The 15325-nt window shown below is 47.3% G+C and overlaps 1 protein-coding gene across 3 annotated transcripts; it reads left to right on the top strand.

Annotated features, from left to right (window-relative positions):
- The first annotated feature begins 3673 nt into the window (after positions 1 to 3673).
- On the top strand, positions 3674 to 15311 carry CCNE2 (cyclin E2). 3 transcript variants are annotated; one of them, XM_032181939.1, is made up of 12 exons: positions 3674 to 3694; positions 5039 to 5077; positions 5161 to 5269; positions 5482 to 5538; positions 6645 to 6796; positions 8627 to 8762; positions 10417 to 10563; positions 11719 to 11814; positions 12056 to 12190; positions 12853 to 12964; positions 13692 to 13846; positions 14224 to 15311. In XM_032181939.1, the coding sequence occupies exons 2-12, from the start codon at positions 5064 to 5066 to the stop codon at positions 14323 to 14325; spliced, it is 1215 nt and encodes a 404-aa protein (XP_032037830.1). In that variant the 5' UTR covers positions 3674 to 3694; positions 5039 to 5063; the 3' UTR covers positions 14326 to 15311. The 3 variants fall into 3 exon arrangements, with proteins under 3 accessions (XP_032037830.1, XP_032037828.1, XP_032037829.1); XM_032181937.1 differs by having other exon boundaries at positions 5479 to 5538; XM_032181938.1 differs by lacking the exon at positions 3674 to 3694 and having other exon boundaries at positions 5022 to 5077; positions 5479 to 5538.
- The last annotated feature ends 14 nt before the right edge of the window (positions 15312 to 15325 follow it).

Genomic DNA, 15325 nt, shown 5'->3' with positions numbered 1-15325 from the left:
TAAGAACTTTACTCTATTTTGCTTTTATCTAACTAGTTTTAATAACTATAATATGGACTCTCTCCCCTTGAAATCATTAAGAAATAATAATAATAATACAGAAACCAATCAGACAATTTTGTAAGGTCTTAAAATATTTCTTAATGCATATTAGAGTGGATTGTGGCTTTCTGGAAAAAAAAAAAAAAAAAAGTCAGAAATGGAGCAAGCATGAAGCTAGTAGAACTTTATAGGTTCTAAGAGAAAGCAAGGATTTTGAAATCTTATGGTTTCGAGTTATCACATGCTATTCTACAGAATAAAAACAATTTGGGAAGGGTATTACTTCCTACTAAAGGATTCCTCTTTAGAAGGGGTATGAGCTTTTCATGGTGCTTTGCTTAGTCGAGGTAGCTGAAGCCATTCTGCACTAAACAAACTCAAATCTCCTCTTAAAAGCAACCTAGTTTTTCCACGTGAAAGTCCTGGTTCCCTTTCCTTTAACTGAGTTATTGGATGGCTTTGACAACATGGATGTGACTCAGAGACAAAGTCTAGCAGCACAGGCAAATTGACCATGCTAAAACTTTTACTGCAACAAGATAGGAATGCAGAGGCCAATATCCCATGTAATTTTGATCACAGTGTAGCCATGTGTGGATATTTATGATGAAATATAGCTGCCTTCTTTAGGACCAACCAGGTGGATTCAAAAGCCCTGGGAGAAGAGCAGTATTGAGCATGCTTGCTAAGCAGGATCTGGGCTTTATAGATCCCCTGTAGGCTGTTAGCTCCTTCCATCGGATCCATGAACAGGCAGCCAAGAAAAGCATCCTCAGCTGTGTAAACTTGTGAGGAAGGCCCTGCAATTCCCACTTTTCCAAAGGGGTTCACATCTTCACTGGAACATGTCTAGAAGTGGTTGTTTGAAAAACTTGAAAAACACAAGCTAATCTAAAGGGGCTTACAAGATCCCAGCACAAATACCCCTTAGTAAGTGCAGTGTGCTTCAAGAAGCTTAAAAACCATTCTCTCATTTAAACTCATCCCCTTTAAGGAGGCATCCACATAGTGAAAGAGGATGTACTGTTTGTTAACTCATTTGGAAATGTCTCAGTGTGGGCTAAGTCACTTTAGTTTTATTGCCACATCAAAAGGTCAGCACATTAGCTTGCATTAAAATCATAATTTCATTGTCTGCAGCAAGATCTTATTACAAACTAAATCTGTGGGTGGGTTTTTTGTTTTGTTTTGTTTTTTGTACTGCACAAAATTTAGGGGAGAAGTTGCTGGCAGGGCCTCAGAATGCTTACAGGACTGAGCCAGAATCACAAATACAGCAGCACACAACCTGCACCTGCTCACAGCAAAAGGCATGGAGAAACAAGCAGCAGAGTCATTGCTGCCTTTGCACCGTGACCTGTCCATGTTAGGCCTAATCCATTCAATTTTTAAATACTATTTATTCTGCACCATTCTCCTTTCACGATGTGCCACACCATTTGTTGCCAATATGCCAAAACTGCCTTGCTGTTCTCATTTTGGCTTAATTTGACATCCCCGAGGCATGGTGCTTTTTTTTTAGGGAAAAGTACTTTGTCTCTCCTCTCCTGCCTGCCTGTTTAGCAGTTTCCAGATCTCTTCAAGAAGTTGGATGTGGCAGGGCTTGAACTGCAGCAAGCCACTTACAGGCCTGAGGTGAGATTTACACCAATATTTGCCCAAGTGCAGGAGACTGTCTGAAGTCAATGGAGTGGGAGATGCATCCAGACAGCAGGACGTGTCCTGCTTGTGAAGCACAGCAGAGACCACCTAGCAGAGCTCCTTGCTGCAGGCTGTGTCTGCTTTGGGCACCGTGCACTACAGCAGAGGTTATGTTTCCTGAAACAAGCTGGTGGAATACAGACAGTTCACAAAGATTGTTTCTAAGCATCACTAGGCCTGAAGGGATGACAGTGATTTTGCTTTTCATCCTTTTTGAGCCACAAACAGAAGATTTCCTTCATGATAAATATGGGAATAGCCGTTCTGCAGAGCTGAGGAGGCTGGGCCGCTCAATGGCCACCTCATGCCATGGTCGTGCACACTGCTCTGCTTGAAGTTTGCGGGAATCATCATCTCCATGCTGCCAGGAGCTGGAAGCACCACAGGTAAGATATCACCCTGGCTGTCTAAAACCCACGATCTGTTAAGACACTGTTTGTGATGCTGTCATAATGTCTTGGTGGGCTGCGCTGCCTTTCTTCTTGCTCCATAAAATGGCAAAGCCATGAGGAGGTAAGCACCCAAACCTGGTTATTGTGGTTAATTACCATAATAGATACTGTAAGATACAGATATGTTTACTCTTTGGTAGCATTACACTTGGGAAAATAAAAAGCAGAAGTGAAGAAAACGATGACGAGGTGGATTTACTTGAAGGCAGCTGTGGCGTGTCTTCACGTGTGTTTTGCCCTGCAAAAGAGAGAAAGCACCAGTGGCTTCTCGTGCCTAAAATGGCCGCGTGCAGCCTTGTGTGGATGGCATATCTCCACGGCATGCTTTTATGAAAAACGAAATAAAACGAAAAAGAGGGTTTTCTTTGGTTTAAATAGCACGAGGCCCTTGCTTGCCAGTGGTCTGTGTGGGATTAGCAGCTCCTAGAAGCGAGGTTTAACTTGGCTGGGGGATGTTCCTGCTGGGCCTGCAGGTGCCCAGGTGTTTTGGGGTGACTCCAGACGGATGCGGGCTGTGTGTGGGGAGGTGTGGGGGCAACAGGCGCTCCTGGGGCACAGTCGGGTGTTGGAATGGGTTGTCCATGGAGGTGGTGGCATCACTGTCCCTGGGGGTGTTCAAGGAGAGGTTGGACGTGGTGCTTGGGGATGTGGGTGATACCGGTGGTAGGGGGGTGAGGCACGGGGGTGATACTGGTGGTACTGGGGTGGTGCCTGGGGACATGGGTGATACCGGTGGTAGGGGGGCGGTGCTTAGGGACACGGTTTAGCGGGTGACATTGTTGGTAGGGTGATGCTTGGAGCAGGTGATCTCGGAGATCATTTTCCGACCCTAATGATTGTATCATTCGCTGTTCCCACACGGGACTGCACTTTGACGGTCCAAACCCACATTTGGGGTGGAATGCTGAGGAGAAGCCCCCTTTTTTTCCCTCAGATCTGCCGATTTCGGGGCTGTTCGCCCAGCGGGGGAGCCGCTGGCAGCCTCGCTGAGGGCGGGGCGGCGGGGCCATGTTTACATTCCGCCGCCCGCTGCACGCTGCCGCCCGCAGCCGGGCCCCCATTGGCGGCAGCGGGCGGCGGCTCCGCCCCGGGGCGGGGGGCGGCGGGCGGCGGGCACGGCTCGGAGCGACCCCGGCACCGGGCACCGAGCCCCGAGGACGGGACGGGACGGGACGGGACGGGACGGGACGGGATGGGGGCTACCGGAGAGGGCACGGCGAGGGGCGAGCGGGTGGGTGAGGGGGGTGCAGAGCGAGGAGCGCGCGGGTGAACGAGGAGGAGGCGGCGGCAAGTGGGGTGCGGGGGGGATCGCGGGGAGCGGGGGGGGGGTAACGGGGAGCGGGGGTCCCGGTGCGGGCGGCGGGCGGCGATGCGGGGCGGGCGGGGCGGGGGCGCTGCCTGCCGCCCTCGCACATGCGCAGCGCGGGCCGGGGCCGCGCTATATAGCGGCTTGGCGCCGGCGCCAGCTGAGCGGCGCGGCACGGGCGGAGGCGGCGGAGGTGCGCGGGGAGCGGGGATTTGGGGGGGATTTGGGGGATTTTGGGGGAAACCGGTGTGAGGAGGGGGCTGGGGGGGATGCTGGTGGGGATGCTGGTGGGGATAGTGCTGCTGATACTGCTGGTGCTGCTGCTGGTGGTGGTGGTGGTGGTGATGGGATGCTGGTGATGGGATGGGGATGGGGGTGATGATGATGAGGGGGATGGGGGTTATGGGGGTGATGGGGGTGCAGGCACAGCCCCCTGAGGAGCCGAGGGCACCGCGAGGGGGATAGCGGCGAGGCGGGCAGCCCTCCCGCCCGGGCAGCGTTTTGGAGGGAGAGCGGCTGGGAGGGAGGGAGGGAAGGAGGAGGTGTGGGGACGGCTCCATCCAAACCCCCTTCAGCCCCCCCACTCCTTCAACCACCCCCCTCACCCCATCCAACCCCCCCTGGGGGTGCTGATGTGAGCGGGGTCAGCCGCCCCCCGCCCGCCTTGGGGAGGTTTTGGGGAGGATTTTGGAGGGAGCCGGGCGCGGTGGGGGCGGGGAAGCCTCTTGGCGGGCTGACCCCGGCTGCCCGCCCGCCTGCACCCCCCCCATGCTTTGGGGACCCCCCTCAGGACCCGGACCCAGCCGGGGGGGGCTCGCTCCCTGCCCCTGCAGTGAGGGGGTGCGGGTCCCATCCGCCCCCAGCCCCTTCAGTGAGGGGTCCCCATTTGGGGGGGGGGGTCTCAGCGCTGCCCTGCCCCCCCCCCCCCCCCCCCCAGGCACCCCTCACCCCAAAAGGAGGAGGAGGAGGAAGGGGAGGATGAAGAAGAGGGGGGCGGCGGGGGCTGGGCGCTTTTTGGAGGGAGAAGCGAGCGCGGGCAGCACGGCAGGGGCGCCCCCCACCCCCAGCTCCCCTTTCTCCCCTTTCTCCACCCCGGGACCAGCCGGGACCGGGACCAGCTCGGCCCACGGGACCAAGCGGGCCCCCCCCAGCCCTGTTCAGCCCAGTTTGGCCCGGCACAGCCCGGCTCGGCACGGCGCAGGCCCGGCTCTGCCTCCCCGCTCGCTGCAAATTGGCGCGGAACCGGCGCGGCGCAGCGCGGGCGGCCCCGGGGGGGGGGGGGGGGAGCCCCTCGGTGTGCCCCCCTCTGCACCATGCACAGCCCTGAGGGGCTCAGGGTGGAAGTGAGGAGAGATTTCTGCTCAGAAACAGCAGCCAGGCACTGGGACGGGGTGCCCAGGGAGGTGGTGCAGTCACCGTCCCTGGGGGTGCTCGAGGAGAGGTTGGACGTGGTGCTTGGGGACACGGTTCAATGGGTGACACTGTGAGGCTCCCTTTGAGAACACATCACTCACCTTCTGTGCTTCCTCCGGTCCAGGTAGAGATCCCAGCACCCGAGGAAGATGTCAAGGCGCAGGTAAGCTCCCTGCCTGGCCGTGCACCCGGCTGGTCCTCGCCCACCTCGCCGCCCCTCTCCTAACAGCGCCCGTCTCTTTGCAGCAGCCGACTGCAAGCCAAGCAGCAGCAGCCCCTGTCGTGCCAGGAGGAGCCTCCGCAGGAGCTGCAGGCACCAGAACACCTCCAGACCAGAAAAAGGAGAACAGCAGAGGTGACCAGCCTGGATGACTTAAAAAAAAAAAAAAATAATAATAATATTAATAATATTGCAGGTTTCCCCAGTCACTTGGATGGGGAAAATGAGAATTAATTCTCTGTAAAATTAGAAAATGGGGCAGGAGCAGCAACGATTTCTTTAGCTGTAGAGGTGGGTGTGCTGGTCATCATGGTCAATCGACTGACGTATTCCTCTCTTTTCAGCAGGAGGTTAAGAAGAAAGAAGATGGGAAAATTGCTAAAAAACATCAATATGAAATTAAGGTAACTCAGTCCTGAATGCTAGGTCAAACTAGGTGAGGGAGTCTGGTTAATATTGGTGGGTGTGAAGTCATGCATTCCGTGCTAGGAGGTATTGAACAAGGCAAGTTTATACCTTCAGGTGTAGAAAGTATGTCAGCTCTGCAACTTAGCATCTCTTTATGCATTTTTCACTTTTTACAGAGAGTTTGTGAACTAAGTTAACTCCTAGGAAACTTACTTGAGTCTGGCTACATAGCTTTAGATACAGTAAAGAAATGATACGTATCTTACGTAGCAAGGTGGCTGTGTAGGAAATGCTCCTGTGTTCAGGGACAGGTGTTGCCATTCTTTGTGCATGGGATCCCCCTAAATGCACAGAACACGATTAAAGCTCACTTGTCACCATTTTGAAGGCTGTCAGCCATTACAGCACTACGTATGCTTCACGCACCTGATGCCTCCCTACTTGTATTGGTTATGCACAACCAAATAACAGTGAAACAAGTTACATTAGCTAAAGCAATCTAGAGTTCTTTCTCTGAGGCTTTCTGCATGAAATAACTTCAGGTTGCTCTCCTTTGGAGTCATTGCATGTTTGGCATTGGCAAGCTGAGAGATAGTTCACAGCTGCTGCTTGCTCGGTGGGTATCTAGCTCTGGAGCTGAGATGGGTGGCTCCTCCCTGGAGTACTAAATTGGAAGATAACCAGTTGCTGAATTTCCACTGAGAAACAGTAGAACCTCCACCCTCTCCTTTTTTTTTTTTTTCCCTCTGAATAGATAAGTAGATAGGACCAGCAGCCGACTGTCTTGTTTTCTAGTAGCAGTAAGTACCTTTTTGTTAGGTGTTGTAGCTGTAGAGCTCAAGCAATAGATATATTGCATGTGGGTTCATGAACCAGTGACAGATCTCTCCAAGTTGAGTTCCTTGGATCTGTCAAATTTCTTTGTATGTTTTCTGTCTCTCGGCTGCAAAAGGCTTTGGCATTTAGTCTGTCTCTTTCTTTGGTTCCTCAAATTGATTCTGAGGTCCAAAAAAACTGACACACATTACAAATGTTGTTACTATAATCTACATTTCTATCCCAGTAAAACCAAGGTTTAAAACACACCTTGTTTATGTTGCAGAGCTGTTGGCCGCCCACGATAACAGGAGGCATCTCACCGTGCATAATTATCGAAACGCCTCACAAAGAACCGGTAACCACTGACTTCTCAAGATTCAAAAAATACAGGTTCAGAAACCTCTTCATAAATCCATCGCCTCTGCCAGAACTCAAGTAAGTTGACCAGATACAGCGGATGCTGATGTCTCATCACACGTGCTGAACTACTGTTGTAGCATCTGATGTTGTGTTGTGTTTGTATAACAGTGGACAGTACACAGCCCATTCTTCTACTTATCTCCTCATCCCACAAACAATTCAATGTCCAGAAAAAGACAGGATCTGTTCTATTGCTTATATTATAAATGCACTGCACAGATCACTTTTGCCTTTTGGATTTATCCTTTTATAACTTATAAGCTCTTAAGAGGCGCACAGTGGTTAAAACTGACCTGCTTTGTGTTGTTGAAACTGAGTGACCAACAAGGTGGCCAAAATACTAAGCAAAGTTTTCTGTAAGAACTTAAAACATTTAAGTGAAGATGTTGCTGAAGGGGAAAGGACAATCACTCAGAATAGAATATTTCTTGCAAAACTTTTATGTTAGTATTCAAGTATACTGACAGGAACAGTTTGCCTTCTGCAGAGGACAGACTAGCTGACTAGAGAGGATTTCAGTAGGTCTATCAGTGGCCTTTTTCACCAAGCTTTGAACTTGACTGCTCTTCTCAGTATGACTCCCAAGCCTGCTGTACGTTGCTGAACTATGTTTTAAAGAGCAATATGCTCTTCCCTATATCTGGCAAGTAACATTTCTGTAAATGTTGGAAAGCTTAATGCAAAGCACTTCTTTATTTAAAAAAAAAAAAAAAAAAAAAAGTGAAGGGAGGAATCTCATGTATGCCTTCAGAAAGTTGCTGGATCCCGAAGACGTGTTCAGGCACAGAATTCCACACAAGGAGTTTCATCCTTGATGTTCCCCTCCTGTCAGTAGGCACCTGGTAAAGCTGTGATCCAGCCTTTCCGATTACCCAAAGGAGAAGGTTGTTTACTCCCTACTGCCTTATTCATACTTTCCTAATTGCAGCAGGAAGATTGTGATAGGAGATTTCTTGATGCCTGGCCACTAAGAGAGAGCTGTGCATTAAGCAAGTATCTCTCTCATTTATTTTTTTTATTTATGGTGGCAACAGAGTGAAACTGATCTTGGTTAAAGTTTGTAGGTAGTGCCAGTGATGAGGTCTGTTCAATTTCTCTATGCTCTTGCTTGGGGAAAGGTAACTATGGAACTCCAAGAACTTCACCAGGAGATTGACACTATGTTAATTGCAACCTGTCCACCTGAGTGGCTGTAGGGTGAGGAATACTGAAGGGAAAAAAAACACATTGATTCATTATAACAATTCCAAATTAAAACCAAATTGTATTTATTATATAGGCATCTTTCTCCTTCCCAGGTAAGCTTGGCTGCTGATAAATTATGTTAGCAATAAACGAAAACTTAATTTTTATTTCAGTGGCCTGTTTCTAAGCCTCATCTGTCCCTTCATTTTTTTTTTAAACACCAGCTCTCACATCTTTCCAAAACTGAGGTGGACAACTTTGTGCCTGCTGTTTCTTAGGTGGTAGGGTGGTTGTTTGTTTGGTTTTGTTTTCTGCCTTGCTCTCTGGAAAGCCAGGCTTTAAAATGGCTGAGCTGTGTGTGTTAATGGCCACCTCACTAAGCAGAGCAAGGAACTCCGCGTGGTTGTATGTGCAACTTTTGGGATGCACGTGTTCAGTTTTATTGGCTGCTCTGTAAAACTGGGCTTGCTGATGATCTTGGCAAGCTGCTGTGGTGGTGGTAAGTGTTCAGTGCGTGCCTGCAGTTTGCTAATTCCTGTAAGGATCTTTTAGGCTGCAGAATTTTTCTTTCTGTTCATGAATATCTGTAAATCGTGTTTTTAACACTCTTTTTGTGAAGGTGCGTGTATACTTACAGTGCTCTGTAACTTTACTCCGTAGCTGGGGAAATTCCAAAGATGTCTGGCTCAACATCCTGAAGAAGGAGAACAGATACGCTCACTGCAAACACTTCACCTCACTCCACTCCAGTTTGCAACCGCACATGCGATCGATACTGCTAGACTGGCTCCTAGAGGTGTGTTCCTTTTCTTTCCTTGTGCTGTGGTATGCCTGTGAAGCAGGCAGATGTAAGCAGAGCTTCTATGTAAAAGATTCAAGAACAAAATGTACTGGAAATGCCCAAACCAGCTTGCAACAAAGGGGTTACAATTACTACTTCTGATCCTCTTGATGAGCTACGTTCAGTATCTCCTGGTTGGAGGCACCCAACGTCCCCAACAGGGCAGCAAGCAACAGCTGGAAATGTTTGTTCTCACCATGCTGCATAACTGCCTGGGAACAGGGGAAATCTGGGTTTGGGATGCTTCTATTGCAGTAGCTGTAATCAGGTTATTTGTGGAGCTTCAGTTTTACATCTTCAGGTGTACCTGAGCTCTGAGACAGCTGCATCTGCAGTGAGGACTGGGGTTATTGTCCTGGCCCTGTGTAACATCAAGAGCCTTTAGATGTCTGCCCCGACACTATTCTTTTCTGACTTACTAGTAAATGTTTAATTATATCCTTCAGAGGGAGCAGGAGAAAGTATGTTAGTGACTGCCACCTGAAGGCCCTTGCTGCAGACAGATTCTCTGAAAAGGATTGCAGATAGATCACCCCTGTCCCAGGCTGGTTGCCGTGCTTCAGCCTGTCCCAGCTGTCAAAGTGGAGGTTCTCACTCTTGGCAGCCAACCCCATGCGAAGTGGTGTGAGTGCTGCAGAGAGCTGTGTTCTGGAACCGATTCCAAGAACACTCTGTCTTACAGAATATTCGATGGCTGCTGCCAAGAGCAACCTTTGCCTCACGTAGCTCTCGCTCTCCAGCAGAAGGGATCGGTGCAGGTTTATCGGTTCTGTGACACCAAGGGCTGCCGGGGAAGCAGATGTTGGGGTGGCACGCTTGCTGTCTTGATTGAACGGTGCTGATAGCAGGGAGTTTGGGGGGAAAGAGGTGTGTGTCTTTTAAATATGGTGTGAATACAAAGATGGTTGCACTTCTGTGCTTCACTGCTTCCTTTAATGTGCAATTTACATCCAATTCAAAGGTGATACGTAACTTTTATCTTAAAATCTTGAGCTGCTAGGAAATAAACATTTTGGTTCGGAAACTGATCACATTGATCTAATTACTGTTGTCCAGCTCAGTGGTTCTGTACGCCTCAGCCGAGTAAAATCACAGCAGCTTCCAGTTCTCCAGTAGCTCCTTACCTTGTCTTCTGTGACTTCATGTTAGAGATAATACTTAACACGACCAAGTAATGTTAATTTATGCTTGGCATAAATACAAAAGTACTCTTTTATAGAACTTATACCATTTATTCGTGGAAGGGCCTGGTATAGACCTTTTTAGTTGTGACTCTTGCTTGCAGCCAGTAGTTAATCATTTCATAGTAGCTCATCAGGTTGTGAATATTACATCAGCCCTTAAAAAAAAAAAAAAAAATAGCTGTGATATTACTGCCAACTAGTTGCATTTTCAAAGGTCAGGAAGGGATGTATCCACAAACAGGCTTTCAACCTTTTCTTGGGAAATAACTAGAAATAGTGAGATTTTTATTCTGACTTTGTGTCCAAGCAGAATAATTGAGTGAGGTGGGAAAGTCAGAGCTACTTGGGATGCACTGCCTGGATGTTTTTTTAGCATGCATACATTGGGTTTTATAACAGAAAATTTATTTTTTTCTTTGTTGCAGGTCTGTGAGGTGTATGCGCTCCACAGGGAAACCTTCTACCTAGCTCAAGACTTCTTTGACAGGTTCATGTTGACACAGAAGAACATTAACAAGAGCATGCTCCAGCTCATAGGAATTACCTCATTATTCATCGCCTCCAAGCTCGAGGTAAGACATAAGGAGGGGGATATTACATTTGAAATAATTGAAGGCGGTGGTAACATATTTATTTCTTCTGTCTGAATCTTTTGAACTTGGTGGCACACACACAGCACTGCAGGTCAGAAGGGGAAATTCTTTTTCTTTTCCTTCAGCTGTGCTTGTATCAATCTCTTAGAGCTCAGTCTTTGTCCTCCCTTTCCTCTGCAGCAGGGAGGGAGACCACATAAAGTTAAAAGGTATGCAAACGTGCTTGGAGCAGTGCTGCTTTGTTTTGTCTTTTGCAAAATACAGAGCAGTTGGCAAACAATCTCAGGAATGGGTGTGGGACTTGAACAAAACCAAGGCTGTGTCTCGAGCCCATACAGCAGGTTGATATCCCTTTAAACCCATTTAGTGGGGTTTTTATTTCGAGGGTAATGTAATCAGTGCAACAATGGCGATGCCTTGCATTGCACGCTACAGCTCTGAGCCAAGACCATGTTTTCATCTGTCTCCTAAATAGGCTACAGCACATGGTAGGCTAAACAGAGAGGGAAATTTGGGATATTTTTATACTTGGAAACCCCCCAATCTAGCTGTTGCTCCTAAAGCAAGGTGCTGCACTGCAAGCAGGTCTGTTGGCAGGTTCTTGTTTACTAAAACACCTACACATAGCCCAGACCGGCCTGATTAGGTTAGGTTGGTGAAATTATTTGTTAAGTGTCTCTGCACCATTTTGCCAGCTGTGGTGGCTGTGGGATTTTCTGTTGTCATTTTCTAGCTTTCTTTTTTAAATCTGTGTGATTACATCAGCACTAGCTGATGTTATGCCTAAGCTGTGTCAGTGTGCTCTGAGAACAGGGTGGTATTTACTCTTTTATATCAAATGGTAGGGCTGAGAAGAAAGCAGTTTTAATGAAAGGTGGCTCCGATTGCTCAGCATTTATTTCCCCAAAAGCTAAAAAGGTTCCACTAAGTTTGCCATGTTATGCAACAGATAACATACAACCTACTTGTTTGATATCTCCTATCACGCAAGTTTCAAGTCACTTCATATAACGTTTTGCTAGTTAATGTTAATATTCAATATGGTGTAAGAAGCACATGCCAGCATTTTCTCAAGCTTTCCTAGACTCATAAGGCTCTCTAATCCTGACTTTTTTTTTCTTCTTCCTTTCAAAGGAAATCTACGCTCCTAAAATACAGGAATTTGCTTATGTCACTGATGGTGCTTGCAGTGAAGACGACATTGTAAGAATGGAACTTATTATGTTAAAGGTAATAGCTTTGTGTTCTTAAGTCCCAGCTGAAATCTCACTTTGGCTGAAACTTGTATTTTTATGTCACTTTCTTCAAAAAGTGGTAGGCACACAATCTACAATGAGTACTTGGGCTTGAAATTTTTAGGATCTGTGCAACAAATGGAGCTAAGTCAGAAGGGGGTGGTGTGGGGAAGAAGATCAGAGCACAAAGCAATTCTTGTGTGCTTTTAGGAGCTTAAATGTTTAATCTTTTGCAGGCTTTAAAATGGGAACTCTGTCCTGTGACAATCGTCTCCTGGCTGAACCTCTACCTTCAGGTGGATGCTCTGAAGGACGTTCCGAAAGTGTTGCTACCTCAGTATTCTCAGGAAAAATTCATTCAGATAGCACAGGTGAGTGGTTAGTTAGTAGTAGATATCTGAGAGCAGGGAGACCAGAGACACATGGATGCTTCTCATCAAACTAAGACTTTTCTGTCCACTAGAAATATTACTGCAAAATGCAGTGCTCTGGGGACAGCAGGCAGTGGAAGAAGCTCTGGAGGGTGCACAGCAGGAGCCTCTGTGGCCAGTTAACTGTTTTCCCTGTGTCCCTTGTAACAGTGTTTCTGTGTGCTTGGGCTAGAAGGTAGCATGAGGAGGGTTTGTGTTCTATCCTGAAACTACCCTGGTTCAACATTTATGGATACATGTGCAGGCTCAGGGGCTTACTACAGAGTAGATCTAATTCCCTGAGCTACTCTGTAACCTTTCAGCTTAAGCAAATACCTTCCCGGAGCTCTGCTGAGTTTAAAGCTGTGCTTCAATCTGCACAAGCAAATTGCCTTGCGTGTTAGTGGTAGAAGTGCAACTTGGGTTGCACTGCACCACTCTCAGCTGAAATTGGTGCTGCAGATAAACCAGGTGTGGGCAATTGATACCGTAAAGAGCAGGACTACAGACCATGGACTGCAGGAGGGCTAACGTATAGAGGGCAGTTCCTGGGGCACGAATATAATGAAGTTATCCTCTTGTTGAAAGGCGTAACTCTTAAATCCTCAACTCTGTTTCCTCAGCTCTTGGACCTGTGTATTCTGGATGTGAACTCTTTGGACTTCCAGTACAGAACACTAGCTGCTGCTGCACTCTGCCACTATACCTCAATTGACGTCGTTAAGAAAGCTTCAGGTAAGAAGCTGCTGCAAGTTTTTATCTCGTTAGGCTGTGGCTTCTGAAGGCTGGTACACACCTGATGCTGCTGAGAGGGTGCTGGACAATCATGCTGCAAAAGAGCAAAAGCCACACAGGCACTAATAATGGTTCATTCCTCTGTCATGTGGGTTCCTCCCACTCCCCCAAATTTTGCTTCCTTTTGTTTCAGATGTTACCAAGACTTGAAAGAGAAGGAAGCACTTTCAGAAAGCACAGCTGTATCTAAGGAAACTAAGGAGATTCTTGCTTCTGGGTTGATACTGCTCCTCTACGAATTAACTGTTTTGGGAGTCATTAACCGTACATGGTGACTTTGTCTCCTTAGATGTAATTTTAGACAGTCCTTCCTGGCTGCCAATGGCACTGAACCTTTGTGGCTAGTTCCCACAAGTGTGTCCTTTACCAAGTCCCAAAAAAAACTGCTTAAGTTCAGCACTTGTGCATTGCATAAAGGACAATGCTATGATGCAGGTATTCTTGTAGTGTAAAACAAAAATCTCACTCAAGTGAAAAAGTCCCAGTAGGGTAAGCTGTAACTTAAATTGTTCCTGATCACAGAAACCCTAATGGCCACGTTAGGAGATGTTCCTGATTTTCTTTATGTGCAGTATTTTTTAAACTTACAATACTATAGGATTTTTAGCCAGGAAAGACTGTGCAACTCCATGTTTTTTAGATGTTATTACTGTGCTTTATCCTACAGGCTTAGACTGGGACAGCATTTCAGAATGCGTGGAGTGGATGGTTCCTTTTGTCAACGTGGCGAGAAAAGTCCCTGTGAAGCTGAAGAATTTTAAGAAGGTTGCAGCAGAAGACAGGCATAACATCCAGACGCACACGAACTACTTGGACATGCTGGTGGGTGGCTTGGCTGTTTACAGTGTGCATTGCACACCCCTTGTCCTGAGGCATTTAAGACTGTCCAGACAGCCACCTGCTAGCACCTGGGCTGCCTTGCCTGACCCAATGTGGTTACAGAAATAAATTAATGCACATCCTTTAGCATAACATGCACGAGCCATAAGCAAAGACTTAAATACCTGAGAATTACTTATGAAAATGTTTAACACAGTAATCTTTACTGTGTTGTTTAGTATCTCTTTCATTTTATATTCTGTGACCTAACTGTATTTTTAAAATTGTACCAGCACTATGAGGAAAAGCTGCTGCCAACTACTAAGATTAAAAAGTAGAACTTGCCCTGGTATTAACTGTTGTCTGTCCCCCCTCCACAGGAAGAAGTTAATAGTGGCGTAGTGTCTGCTGCCCCAGGCCAGTTATCACCTGTATCAACAGCAGGAATAATCACGCCTCCCAAAAGCACAGAGAAGAAATGAAAGATGGGCAACAACCTTTGTGATCAGTTTCAGAACCCAGTCCAGGTGCTTCAAGACAAGCCCACAGTAAGGTTGACTCACTTCAGTGCTCTTTAATAATACTCAAGACTTTGGCAGTAAGACACGTCCAACAGAGCATCAGATGGAAATGGGGACCAGCATTTTCCTGCAGCCTTGATAAAAGAAGTTTTAGACCAAGCAGCCCTGCCTGTGTCATCACAGGAGGCTGGACTACGTTAGTCTCTTCTCACATAGGACTCAATTCAACTCTGAACATTCCTAATTTATGAATTTCAAGAACATGTTTTGAAAGGGCTGAGTGGCAAGGTTGGTCTGCTCAGCTTGTTTACTTGTCACTGTGCTTTAACTTGGGATAGCCATACCAAACCGGTGCCAGCTTGTACATATTTACCTCTTCTTGACCTCTCTTCTCCTGCCTGTCAGTCAGCTCCGAGCTCAGGTGCAGTATTACAGAGGTCAGTGAGGAATTAGTTTTACTGTTCTGAAACCACTCCGCTGTTGGGCTAAGCTAGAGCCAGCCCTGCAGCAAGGTTTAGTTCCATAGCAAGGGGATAAATCACCTTTTAGGGCTGCCATAAGCTTAAGATCCAGCACACCCCTGACCTCAGGGAAGAGCACAAACAGAAGCGTGCTGCTGAAGTAACTTAACTGGAAGAAGTGCAGTCCTTGAAGGAAAGAGTTCTATTTTACAAGACCCACCCACAAACGTGCAACAGTTAAAAAGTAAAATAAGGAGAACTGGAGGGTAGGAGAAAAGTGAAGTGCTGGTGTTCTACAACCACTCAGTTCCTAGGAGCAGTATTTTAAGTAGCAGGCATAGAGCAATGTTTTATCAGTGTTCATGGGCAGCATTAACTAACTACTGTGTTTTCCTTGGAATGTTTACTACCTCCGCCTGGGAGGTGCTTAATTAACTTCTGTTAATGAAGGGACAGGGCTGGGAAATGCAGCTGCCAGTCCTCCCCCTCTTTCAAGGTGC

The sequence above is a fragment of the Aythya fuligula genome, chromosome 2 (assembly GCF_009819795.1).
Source record: "Aythya fuligula isolate bAytFul2 chromosome 2, bAytFul2.pri, whole genome shotgun sequence".
NCBI lineage: Eukaryota > Metazoa > Chordata > Aves > Anseriformes > Anatidae > Aythya > Aythya fuligula.
Note: the sequence above shows the minus strand (reverse complement) of the source record. Positions and strands in the feature narration are given on the sequence as shown.